At 40.0% G+C, this 12,827-nt stretch overlaps 1 protein-coding gene across 14 annotated transcripts in view; it reads left to right on the forward strand.

Moving 5' to 3' along the window:
* Positions 1–12,827, forward strand: part of ZNF385B (zinc finger protein 385B) — a 391,044-nt gene that overhangs the window by 295,464 nt on the left and 82,753 nt on the right. For 13 of the 14 annotated variants that reach the window (XM_067741341.1, XM_067741346.1, XM_067741347.1 and 10 more), the window contains one exon: positions 11,595–11,740. In XM_067741341.1, coding sequence (XP_067597442.1) covers positions 11,595–11,740 — 146 coding nt within the window. Of the gene's footprint in view, positions 1–7,362; positions 7,495–11,594; positions 11,741–12,827 lie in introns of those variants that run through there. The other variant, XM_067741345.1, reaches the window with a different exon arrangement.

Here is a 12,827-nt window from a genome sequence, read left to right on the forward strand (position 1 = left end):
TTTTTGCTTATGCAGTTCCCTTCACCATTCTCCCATACCCACCTCTCAAAATACTAACCATTCCTCAGGCTTGTCTTAAGAGATAGTTCACCTATGGAAATATTTATGAACCCAGCTCCTAACCAGATCTAATTTCTTTCTGTCTTGAACTTCCTTAAAATTTTGTTGATAATATATGACGACTGACATATCCTGCCTTTTATAAGTATTAATGGATTTAACTATTTATGCTCTCCAGGGATATGGCATAGTGTCACAGGGGTAGGAATAGTTCATAACTACAGTAACGGAAACTTAATGAACACTTGCTAGGTGCCAGGCACAGGGCTAAGTACTTTGTATAGAAAAATCTCAGTTAGTTCTCCTACCAGTCCTATAATGCAGGTCCTCGTATTTCCCCAATTTATAGAAAAGAAAATAGAGGTATATAGAAGTAAAATCACTTGTCTAAGGTCATACAACAAGAAAGTGGTGGACCTGAAAGTCATCTGCTTTCTCCTGAATTGGTGCTTTTAATGTGTATAAGACAGCAGCCTGAAGGACATGCCATAGTATCATGGTTATCCCAGACCTCTATGAAAATAAAAAGGATTGATTCATTCTCAAATTGAGGGTAGAAATTATATCTGACTAGACATTCACAGTACCCATTACTAAATTAAAAGCTCCAAGAGGTTTTGCAGAAAAAAACCATCAAACTTCCGTGAAACCAACATTTTCTATGTGTATTTGATGATAGAATCTTTTTCACGTAACAACTTTATAAATAGCTTACTTTTTGGAATGATTGCATGGGCTTTAGAGTCAAACAAACAGGAGTTTGGACCCAGACCCTACCATATATTGTGATCTTAATCTCTCCAAGCCTTACCTTTCTCAACTGTAAAATGGGAATAATAATACAAACCTCATAGAATTGTGTTATAATTTAATAAAATAAGGGACACACATCACTTAGCACAGTACCTGGCATAGAGTAGAATCTCACTAAATGGTAGTTTTTATTTTCTTATCTTCTCTTAGTAAGTAAAATAAATTCTGTCTGACTCAGTATATACTCCCTGTAACTGTGCCTTGTCAGCACTGTGCCTTGAACAGTTGGTCCCCCATAAGTGTTTACTGAATTAAATAATACTATTATTTAGGGAAGGTTATTTTTAGATAAATATATTCTTATAGAGCATTAAAAAAATCTTATACATTTTAGTTATCTCAGCATCAATACTACATTAAGCTCAAATGAAAGTTTTAACGAATTCCCAGTTGCAAAGGAGATCCAACAGTTTAAATCTCTTAGTTTGATGGTAAAATGTTTCTATCTACAGCTAGAGAATGTGTGTATGTAACTGAGGTATTTTCAGATATTCAATTTGGTTACCATGGCATAGTAGTAAAAAGAAGAATTAAGTAGTCAGGTTGCCTGGGTTTGAATCCTGACTCCTCCTCGTACAAACTGTATGAAATTGGGCTTAATCTCTTGGTGCCTCAGTTTGTCATCTATCAAATGGGGCTAGTAATAGTACCTTGTTCATTGGGTTATTATAAGTATATTTGTATATGTACTTGTACATATACTCATTCAATATACAGAAATGATTATATACTTAATATATAATATTAACATATAAATGATATATGATAAAAATGATATAAATATATAATTTTATATATATAAATGAGTATATATGGAAATGTTATATACTTATATGTGTGTATGCATATGTAATGTGCTTAGGGTAGTGCCTGGTACATGCACTATAAAAATGTTATCTCTGTTATTATGTTGTGTGGCCTTTTCAGAAGCACAACCCTTTATCAGTCACATAAACTATTCACCTTTCTCCCACACTTCGCTTCTTGTTTTTCTCACACGGCAGACGGATAAAAATGGAAATAGTGAGGGAAGGGGTGGAGGAGATGCTGGTTGGTGACTGTCTGGTAAGAGGGAAAGTTACTCCGTATAAGGCGCAACAAAGCTGGAAAAGCAATAAAAAGAGAGATCTGAGTTTAGTGGAAAATCTGAAATGCCACTCATTTTAATTTCTTTAAAGAGATCTTTGGGAGTTCTATAATCGACATTGTCTCTGCCTAATAGATTTTTATAGTATGTGAAGTTTTTTATTTCAGTGCTCACTAAAGCAAACATACATAATAACGGCATTGGAAGAAACTCCTGCCGCAGGATATATTGTAGACTGTCTGCACATTTGATCTCATTCTGAAAATGCTTCTCCGTGCAGATTTTCTGTGACTTTGGCATACTCTCCTTTCTAAGAATGAGATGTTTTGTTTGTTTGTGTTTTGGTGCCTAAAGAAAGCCTCAAAGTTATAACCTAAGTAGACCTTCAAAGGTCTATTCCTTAGGGTCAAGACTACGGCAATCATTTCAAGTGTCACCTGGTCCTCAATGGAGGTTTTATTGTGCTGGATTGTGACATAATCCACTGACATAGTAAGGCACCTATTATGTTACAGAGGCAGTTGGCTGAAATAATAGTTTTCTTTATGACCATAGTGGTGAGTTGCCCTTCACATATTGTTGGTTTCATAGCTGTAGATGAATACAACTTGGATTTTACCATCAAAATGAAATTTATGGGAGAAGGTTAATTGCATGCTTATGGGAGAATATACGGATGTGTGGAATTTCCATAATGAGAGTGGTGACTGTTAGATCTTTGGGGTATGCATGTTTGTACATGTGTGTTTAATTTTAGTACAGGCAGTTTCATAAATATATATACATTAACTGATGTAAAAAGCCTTATTTTCAAATAAGGTGGAGAACTATTATGACTCAATTTATTATGACACATACAAGAGGATATCCTATGCTTTGAAAAAGAAATACATATAGGAAGTATTTTACATAATATTGCCAAATCCTTGGTACAAACGACAGAGGGTTGGCTCTTTTCCACGAGAACAGCAATGTCATGGGAACATTTTACCACCCTTTGTGTTGAAATACCTACTCATTATATTTTCAATCTTCTTTTCCTCAGTGAGTCCTTGAGTTTTAGAGAGATTAAGCATTTTCTTTCAGGGTGCAACGCATTTTGGCCCAATTTCTGCTTGTATCTCCCACTGAATTTTGGGCATCCCGAGGTGAGGAGAAATATTCCCCAGCAGCAACAGCAGCAACAAAATCTGGAAAAGGTGACAGAGGGATCAAAGCCCAAACTAACCTGTGGAAAAAGTGCAGTTTATTCCCACTCATTTTCCACTTGCAAAAACGTCCTTTGAAGCAATCAGTTTTGGTGAAGTGGTATTAAAAAGCAGGTATTAAAAGTGAAAACAGCAAGGTTGAGGTGAGGGAATTGATGAAAGCATAGTTTATATATATATATATTTTAACATCTTTACTGGAGTATAATTGCTTTACAATGGTGTGTTAGTTTCTGCTGTATAACAAAGTGAATCAGCTATATGTATACATAGATCCCCATATCTCCTCCCTTTTGCGTCTCCCTCCCACCCTCCCTATCCCACCCCTCTAGGTGGTCACAAAGCACCTAGCTGATCTCCCTGTGCTTTGCAGCTGCTTCCCACTACCTGTCTGTTTTACATTTGGTAGTATATATAAGTCCATGCCACTCTCTCACTTCATCCCAGCTTACCCTTCCCACTCCCCATGTCCTCAAGTCCATTCTCGACGTCTGTGTCTTTATTCTTGTCCTGCTCTTAGGTTCTTCATAACCTTTTTTTCGCCATATATATGTGTTAGTGTACGGTATTTGTTTTTCTCTTTCTGACTTACTTCATCTGTATGACAGACTCTAGGTCCATCCACCTCATTACAAAAAACTCAATTTCATTTCTTTTGATGGCTGAGTAATATTCCATTGTATAGATGTGCCACATCTTCCTTATCCATTCATCAGTCAGTGGACACTTAGGTTGTTTCCATGTCATGGCTATTGTAAATAGAGCTGCAATGAACATTTTGGTACATGACTCTTTTTGAATTATGGTTTTCTCAGGGTATATGCCCAGTAGTGGGATTGCTGGGTCGTATGGTAGTTCTATTTTTAGTCTTTTAAGGAACCTCCATAGGTTTTGGGTCGTCGTGTTTTCATTGTCATTTGTTTCTACATATTTTTGATTTCCTCTTTGATTTCTCCAGTGATCTCTTGGTTATTAAATAGTGTATTGTTTAGCTTCCATGTGTTTGTATTTTTCACAGTTTTTTTTCCTGTAATTGATATCTAGTGTCATAGCATTGTGGTCAGAAAAGGTACTTGATAAGATTTCAATTTTCTTAAATTGACCAAGGCTTGATTTGTGACCCAAGATATGATCTATCCTGCAGAATGTTCCATGAGCACTTGAGAAGAAAGTGTATTCTGTTGTTTTTGGATGGAATATCCTATAAATATCAATTGAGTCCATCTTGTTTAATGTATCATTTAAAGCTTGTGTTTCCTTATTTTCCTTTTGGATGATCTGTCCATTGGTGAAAGTGGGGTGTTAAAGTCCCCTACTATGATTGTGTTACTGTCGATTTCCCCTTTTATGGCTGTTAGCATTTGCCTTATGTTTTGAGGTGCTCCTATGTTGGGTGCATAAATATTTACAATTGTTATATCTTCTTCTTGGATTGATCCCTTGATCATTATGTAGTGTCCTTCTTTGTCTCTTCTAATAGTCTTTATTTTAAAGTCTATTTTGTCTGGTATGAGAATTGCTACTCCAGCTTTCTTTTGATTTCCATTTGCATGGAATATCTTTTTCCATCCCCTCACTTTCAGTCTGTATGTGTCCCTAGGTCTGAAGTGGGTCTCTTGTAGACAACATATATATGGGTTTTGTTTTTGTATCCATTCACCCAGTCTATGTCTTTCGGTTGGAGCATTTAATCCATTTACATTTAAGGCAATTATCAATATGTATGTTTGTATGACCATTTTCTTAATTGTTTTGTGTTTGTTATTGTAGGTCTTTTCCTTCTCTTGTGTTTCCTGCCTGCTAAAGAGAAGGAAGAGAAGTTCCTTTAGCATTTGTTGTAGAGCTGGTTTGGTGGTGCTGAATTCTCTTAGCTTTTGCTTGTCTGTAAGGGTTTTAATTTCTCTGTCGAATCTGAATGAGATCCTTGCTGGGTGGAGTAATCTTGGTTGTAGGTTTTTCTCTTTCATCACTCTCAGTATGTCCTGCCACTCCCTTCTGGCTTGCAGAGTTTCTGCTGAAAGATCAGCTGTTAACCTTATGGGGATTCCCTTCTATGTTCTTTGTTGTTTTTCCCTTGCTGCTTTTAATATTTTTTCTTTGTATTTAATTTTTGATAGTTTGGTTAATATGTGTCTTGGCATGTTTCTCCTTGGATTTATCCTGTGTGGGACTCTCTGTGCTTCCTAGACTTGATTAACTATTTCCTTTCCCATATTAAGGAAGTTTTCAACTATAACTCTTCAAACATTTTCTCAGTCCCTTTCTTTTTCTTTTCTTCTTCTGGGACCCCTCATAATTTGAATGTTGGTGCGTTTAATATTGTCCCAGAGGTCTCTGAGACTGTCCCCAATTCTTTTCATTCTTTTTTCTTTATTCTGCTCTGCAGTAGTTATTTCCACTATTTTATCTTCCAGGTCACTTATCTGTCCTTCTGCCTCAGTTATTCTGCTATTGATTCCTTCTAGAGAGTTTTTAATTTCATTTATTGTGTTGTTCATCATTGTTTGTTTGCTCTTCCATTCTCTAGGTCCTTGTTAAACGTTTCTTGTATTTTCTCCATTCTATTTCCAAGATTTTAGATCATCTTGACTATCATTACTCTGAATTCTTTTTCAGGTAGACTGCCTATTTCCTCTTCATTTGTTTTGTATGGTGGGTTTTTACCTTGCTCCTTCATCTACTGTGTGTTTCTGTCTTCTCATTTTGCTTAACTTACTGTGTTTGGGGTCTCCTCTTCACAGGCTGCAGGTTCGTAGTTTCCATTGTTTTTGGTGTCTGCCCCCAGTGGGTGAGGTTGGTTCAGTGGGTTGTGTAGGCTTCCTGGTGGAGGGGACTGGTGCCTGTGTTCTGGTGGGTGAGGCTGGATCTTGTCTTTCTGGTGGGCAGGTCCACGTCTGGTGGTGTGTTTTGGGGTGTCTGTGACCTTATTATGATTTTAGGCAGCCTCTCTGCTAATGGGTGGGGTTGCGTTCCTATCTTGCTAGTTGTTTGGCATAGGGTGTCCAGCACTGTGGCTTGCTGGTCGTTGAGTGGAGCTGGGTCTTAGCGTTGAGATGGAGATCTCTGGGAGACCTTTTGCTGTTTGATATTACATGGAGCTGGGAGGTCTCTGGTGAACCAATGTCCTGAACTTGGCTCTCCCACCTCAGAGGCACAGGCCTGACACCTGGCGGGAGCACCAAGACCCTGTCAGCCACACGGCTCAGAAGAAAAGGGAGAAAAAAAGCAAGTAGGCAAGAAAAACTAAATAAATAAATAAAATAAAGTTATTAAAATAAAAAATAATTATTAAAAATTAAAAAGTAATTAAAAAGATGAAAAAAGTAGAAAGAAGAGAGCAACCAAACCAAAAAACAAATCCACCAATGATAACAAGCACTAAAAACTATTTAAAAAAAAAAAAAAGGACAGACAGAACCCTAGGACAAATGGTAAAAGCAAAGCTATACAGACAAAATCACACACAGAAGCATACACATACACACTGACAAAAAGAGAAAAAGGGAAAAAAGAAATATTTTGCTGCTCCCAAATTCCACCTCCTCAATTTGGGATGATTCGTTGTCTGTTTAGGCATTCCACAGATGCAGGGTACATCAAGTTGATTGTGGAGATTTAATCCGCTGCTCCTGAGGCTGCTGGGAGAACTTTCCCTTTCTCTTCTTTGTTCACACAGCTCCTGGGGTTCAGCTTTGGATTTGGACCCATCTCTGCGTGTAGGTCACCTGAGGGCGTCTGTTCCTGCCCAGACAGGACTGGGTTAAAGGAGCTGCTGCTTCAGGGGCTCCGTCTCACTCAGGCCGGGGGAAGGGAGGGGTACGGATGCGGGGCGAGCCTGCGGCGGCAGAGGCCAGCATGACGTTGCACCAGCCTGAGGTGCGCCGTGCGTTCTCCCGGGGAAATTGTCCCTGAATCCCGGGACCCTGACAGTGGCAGGCTGCACAGGCTTCCAGGAGGGGAGGTGTGGAGAGTGGCCTGTGCTCGCACACAGGCTTCTTGGTGGCGGCAGCAGCAGCCTTAGCGTCCCACGCCCGTCTTTGGGGTCTGCGCTGATAGCTGCAGCTCATGCCCGCCTCTGGAGCTCGTTTAGGCGGTGCTCTGAATCCCCTCTCCTTACGCACCCTGAAACAATGATCTCTTGCCTCTTCAGCAGTTCAGACTTTTCCCCAAACTCCCTCCCGGCTAGCTGTGGCGCAATAGCCCCCTTCAGGCTGTGTTCACACAGCCAACGCCTGTCCTCTTCCTGGGATCTGACCTCCGAAGCCCAAGCCTCAGCTCCCAGCCCCAACCCGCCCCGGCGGGCGAGCAGACACGCTTCTCAGGCTGGTGAGTGCTGGTCGGCTCCGATCCTCTGTGCGGGAATCTCTCCGCTTTGCCCTCTGCACCCCTGTTGCTGCGCTCTCCTCCGCGGCTCCAAAGCTTCCCACCCCCACCCCCCCATCTGCACCAGTGAAGGGGCTTCCTAGTGTGTGGAAACCTTTCCTCCTTCACGGCTCCCTCCCACTGGTGCAGGTTCCGTCCTTATTCTTTTGTCTCTGTTTTTTCTTTTTTCTTTTGCCCTGCCCAGGTACGTTTGGAGTTTCTTGCCTTTTGGGAGGTCTGAAGTCTTCTGCCAGTGTTCAGTAGGTGTTCTGTAGGAGTTGTTCCACATGTAGATGTATTTCTGTTGTATTTGTGGGAAGGAAGGTGATCTCCAGGTCTTACTCTTCCGCCATCTTGAAGGTCTCCCCCCATAATTTATATTTATTCAGAGGATCTACCAGTACTTTAAAACAATCTGTGTTTTACATGGCAAATTGTCTGTCATTAAAATGCTAATGAGATGGTAAACAGCTGCTAATGAAGGGTGGCAGCTAAGTAGTTTTCGAGCCCTGTCTTTATTAGCCTAGAGATTTGATTGGGTAAGGGGGATCATTGTACATTCTGACCTTTGTCGATGGAGCAATCTGTTTGACAAGCTCCATGTTGCATTCTGTTTGATTTGAGTTTGTTAGTACAAAGTGACTCTTGCAGGCTCTCCAGGGCCATGTGTTACAATGTTATCAGAGCCACCATTGTGGGCTTAGAGAAAGAATTTTGCTTCCCTTTGGGAGACCTACAATGGCAAAATAATTATATATTTGTTCATCAGAAATGTTAAAAGACAAAATTCAACTGAGTAAAATTTAAAGATCTGATCGGTTTTATTCAACGATTCATGAATCAAGCAGCATCCCCTCCAGTGAGCAGGGCTACAGAAAGGGAAGATTCTTAAAGGCAAGACAAGAAAGTCATAAACAAAAAGGATTATTTCAGGCTTAGGTAACCTATCTATGCGGGACAGAAGGAGTCTGTGTGGCAGATTACTTCCTCTTCCTTTGGGGGATGGATGACCAGTTGCCTCATTGGTGCTGACCAGAAGATTCCACATTAACTGGTTAGGATAACATTCCTGAGTAGGATTACATTCCTAGGTTCTAACTGTAATTAGGTTAGGTACTAGCACAAGTGACCCCGTTTTAGGCCTTTTGTTTCTTTTTTAACAGGCAGCTTTAAGTATACTGTATGCTTTTAGACTTTAGACTTTTGACAATTATAATAATTGTAAATAGTAAAAGGCCATTGGTCTAATATAAGAAATACCTGTTTTTCAATTTAGCTAAGATTTTTTTTTTCTTTTTTTGGCTGCATTGGGTGTTCGTTGCTGCACACAGACTTTCTCTAGTTGCAGTGAGTGGGGGCTACTCTCTGTTGTGGTGAGCAGGCTTCTCATTGCGGTGGCTTCTCTTGTTGCAGAGCACGGCCTCTAGGTACACGGGCTTTAGGAGCTGTGGCACGCAGGCTCAGTAGTTGTGGCTCATGGGCTCTAGAGTGCAGGCTCAGTAGTTGTGGCGCACGGGCTTAGCTGCTGCACAGCATGTGGGATCTTCCCGGACCAGGGATAAAACCCGTGTCCCCTGCAGTGGCAGGCAGGTTCTTAACCACTGCGCCACCAGGGAAGTCCCTTAGCTAAGATTTTGAAGCAAAGCTTTTAAGATAAATATTTTAGTAAATGCCTCTGTAACATTTGACATATTGATAAAATATATCATCTTGGACCTGCAAGCTCTGAAGTTAGCAATGTTAGAAGGAGAATGTGTAATTAAATGCAGGGTGGTTATGTGAATGCCAGGCTGAGATCAGAGTATTTACTTTGGCATCAGAAAAAGACACAAAAAAATTCTGTTTGACCTATACTTTTGGCTGATTCTCTTTGGCTGAGTCCTACTCTATATTCCCTAATGGACAGGCTGACCTAAAGACTTGCCATTACAGGTAAATGCTTCAGATGCCCTTCTCTTTTTTCAGTTTTTAGGATCAAAGTAAATGAGGTATGACCGTCCATTAAACACTACTGCGAGTAATGTTCTGGAATGATTTGAAATATTATGCAGAGTTTATTAAGGAAATTCATTACCAAAAAATATACCATTGAAATAGAAATTTTAACTATTCTGGGACACCGTGAAAGAAGACTGGTGGAAATTTTAATAGTCAGAGCATTTTCCCTTACTGTTCATTTCTCCTTGAAGCCAGCAGGGGATTTTAGGCATATAATTATTTGTGGTCCTAGGTAGGCATGTCAGGAGAAATTGGAACCTTCATACCCTGCTGGTGGTAATGTAAAATGGTTTAGCCATTTTGGAAAACAGTTTGGAAGTTCTCAAAAGGTTAAACCATATGACTACCATATGACCCAACAATCCCCAATTCCACTCTTAGGTATATATGCAAGAGAACTAAAAACCTGTTGCCACACAAAAACTTAGAAACGAATGTTCATAGCAGCATTATTCATAATGGCCAAAAAGTGGAAACAACCCAAATGCCAATCAACTGATGAATAAATAAGCCAAAAATTGTACATCTACAATGGAATATTATTCAGCTTTAAAAAGAAATGAAATTCTGATACATGCTACAACACGGAGGCGCCTTAAAAACATGCCAAGTAAAAGAAAACAGTCACAAAAAAACTCGTATTGTATGATTTCATTTAAATGAAATGTCCAGAATAGACGTATCTGTAGAGACAGAAAGACTAGTGGTTACCAAGAGCTGGAGGTGTTGGGAAGAATTGGGGGTGTCTGCCAGTGGGTATGGAGTTTCTTTTATTGCCTGTGGTCCTGGTTGCACAACTCTGAACATGCTGAAAATCATTGAATTGTACACTTCAAGTAAGTGAATTTTATCTCAATATGCCTGTTGTATTTTGTTTAGAAAGGGCATATCAGAGCCTGTCTCCTGGAGAGCCACCTGCAGCAGCGATTACTTATCTGCAGTATGTAGAGCTTATAGGCTAGAGAAAAATGCATGTTACCCTGGAGAGGAGTGTTTTAAATCTCCTACAGACAGGTTACACCAGATATGTAAAGACAGCTAATAAATTATTAAAAGGATAGTTGCTAAAATAATACAAGCCTCATTAGAAATAAAAGTTGAAGTCAAGAATTTGGTTCCAAATCCTCCCTGTCCCCCAAAACCCTGCCTCTACCCTGATTAAAATCACCCCTTTTAGATTCTCTTACTCTCCAGTGTCCAGACTAAGGGCAACTTTCTGTTTGTTTGGGGTTTTTGGGGGTTTTTTTTTGTTATTTTTGGGGGGTGTAGGAGTTTATTAACTTATTTATTTTTGCTGTGTCAGGTCTTCGCTTCTGTGCGAGGGCTTTCTCTAGTTGTGGTAAGCGGGGGCCACTCTTCATCGCAGGGCGCAGGCCTCTCACTATCGTGGCCTCTCTTGTTGCGGAGCACAGGCTCCAGACGTGCAGGCTCAGTAGTTGTGGCTCACGGGCCTAGTTGTTCTGCGGCATGTGGGATCCTCCCAGACCAGGGCTCGAACCCGTGTCCCCTGCACTAGCTGGCAGATTCTCAACCACTGCGCCACCAGGGAAGCCCCCTGTTTGTTTTTTTAAGAGAACAAATTGTTTGAGTGATAAGTTTCCTGGGATTGGACAGTAACTATAAGAGTCCAAGGTTTCTTCCCCTGGTAAAAACCCTCAATTATCTCTGATTTGCATAAAATGCGCCGACCAGCCATTCAATAATTGTGGATAGTAAATTGCATCCGGCTTCAAGAGGCTCCTCCCCTCCTCTCTCCTACATTTTTGGTGAACAAGAGGACAATATTCTGCCTCACCTGCCAGCAGGATCTGTGTAACTGTGTATCTCAGCAGAGTCTGAGCAGCCTTTGACCTTTGCCATAGGGACACATTCTGTTTCACTGTCTTAGACATTGAGCAAGAAGACCCTTTTAAGTGTATTTTCTCCTCCTGTGCCATTTGCTGACTCCCAGCATAACTCTCTCGCTTGCAGGTTACAGCTCAGCAGTCTTGTTTTTGCACTGTAAGTTGGGGAGGGAGATGGATGTGAGCAAGAGATTGAATTCATTTTTGTTTTGTTCTTGGCAGGCAGTACATGCCACTCTACTACCCTTCCTGCTCTTGTGCGCACACCTACCCTGATGATGCAGCCTTCACTGGATATCAAACCATTTATGTCTTTTCCAGTAGACAGTAATTCTGCTGCTGTTGGGCTGTTTCCAAATTTTAACACAGTGAGTAAATGCATTTTTATTTTATTTGTCTCCTCCTCAATCTCTTTCTTTCATTACAATTGTGAATAGGCAATAGATATAGCTTGTTTCCAAAGTGTGTAGTTTTAGACCATATATTGGTTATACATTATGAAAGATAATGCTTCACCCATGAGAGTTAGTCCAAACAATAACCAGAATATTTATTTTATAAATATTTCCACAGGCGACTTTTCACCCGTTACTTTGTGCAATTTTGATAGACTTTTCAATGGCTTGAGAACCCGTATCTTTTCTGGGATGCTGTTCACATGCTCAAGAACACAATTTAGAGGTATCAAGCCACACTGATTTTTTCCCTACTAGTAGAAAGAAAAAGAAAGTGTATGTTTCATCTTCCTGGGTACATTTTTATTTGGGAGATTTTTTAGATAAAGACTCTTACACAAACAGAATTCTTATTTGGAGGCTATTATAGATTATGTGAATCCGATTCTATTAGTAAAAGGAAAAAATTCATTTTAGGTCGACATGTTACTTGTCTGCATGATACTTTGACATTCCCTTTAAACTACATGATAAATATTAGTGAATTACCTATAATTACCAGTGTTCTTCATTCAGGTCAGCTGACCTTCTTCTGTTTGAATGAAAGACAACTTTGTAGGTATGCCAAGTGGAACATGACATCTTTCAACAATAGAACTCAGCCTAAAATCAGTCCATAGCTAGATTCTAAGCTTAGAGTAAAAGAAAAGTTTAACCAGTTCAGATGATTGCATAAATTATGTCTGTTCAGTCAATAAATACAGTCAGTTGGGGTATGATGGTCTACATGAATGATACAGCATTATAGAAGCTACCATAATCAAGAAAAAGAATTGCATTACCAGACAGTGAACATCTGAAGTACTGCCAAATATTTCCTTCTGCAAATGTATCTTCTGTATGAAGTGAAAACATCAAGAGGATTTTTCCTCAAGGGATGTAAATAAAATGTGCTGACATGCCTTCTGTTGTGGCTTAGGCATTGTAAGGTAATTAGAGGGTAGGGGAAGAGCCAACTTTTTAAAGAGCACTGGCCTCGACTTAGCAAGTAAACGGTTGA

The sequence above is a fragment of the Pseudorca crassidens genome, chromosome 6 (genome assembly GCF_039906515.1).
Source record: "Pseudorca crassidens isolate mPseCra1 chromosome 6, mPseCra1.hap1, whole genome shotgun sequence".
NCBI classification, from domain to species: domain Eukaryota; kingdom Metazoa; phylum Chordata; class Mammalia; order Artiodactyla; family Delphinidae; genus Pseudorca; species Pseudorca crassidens.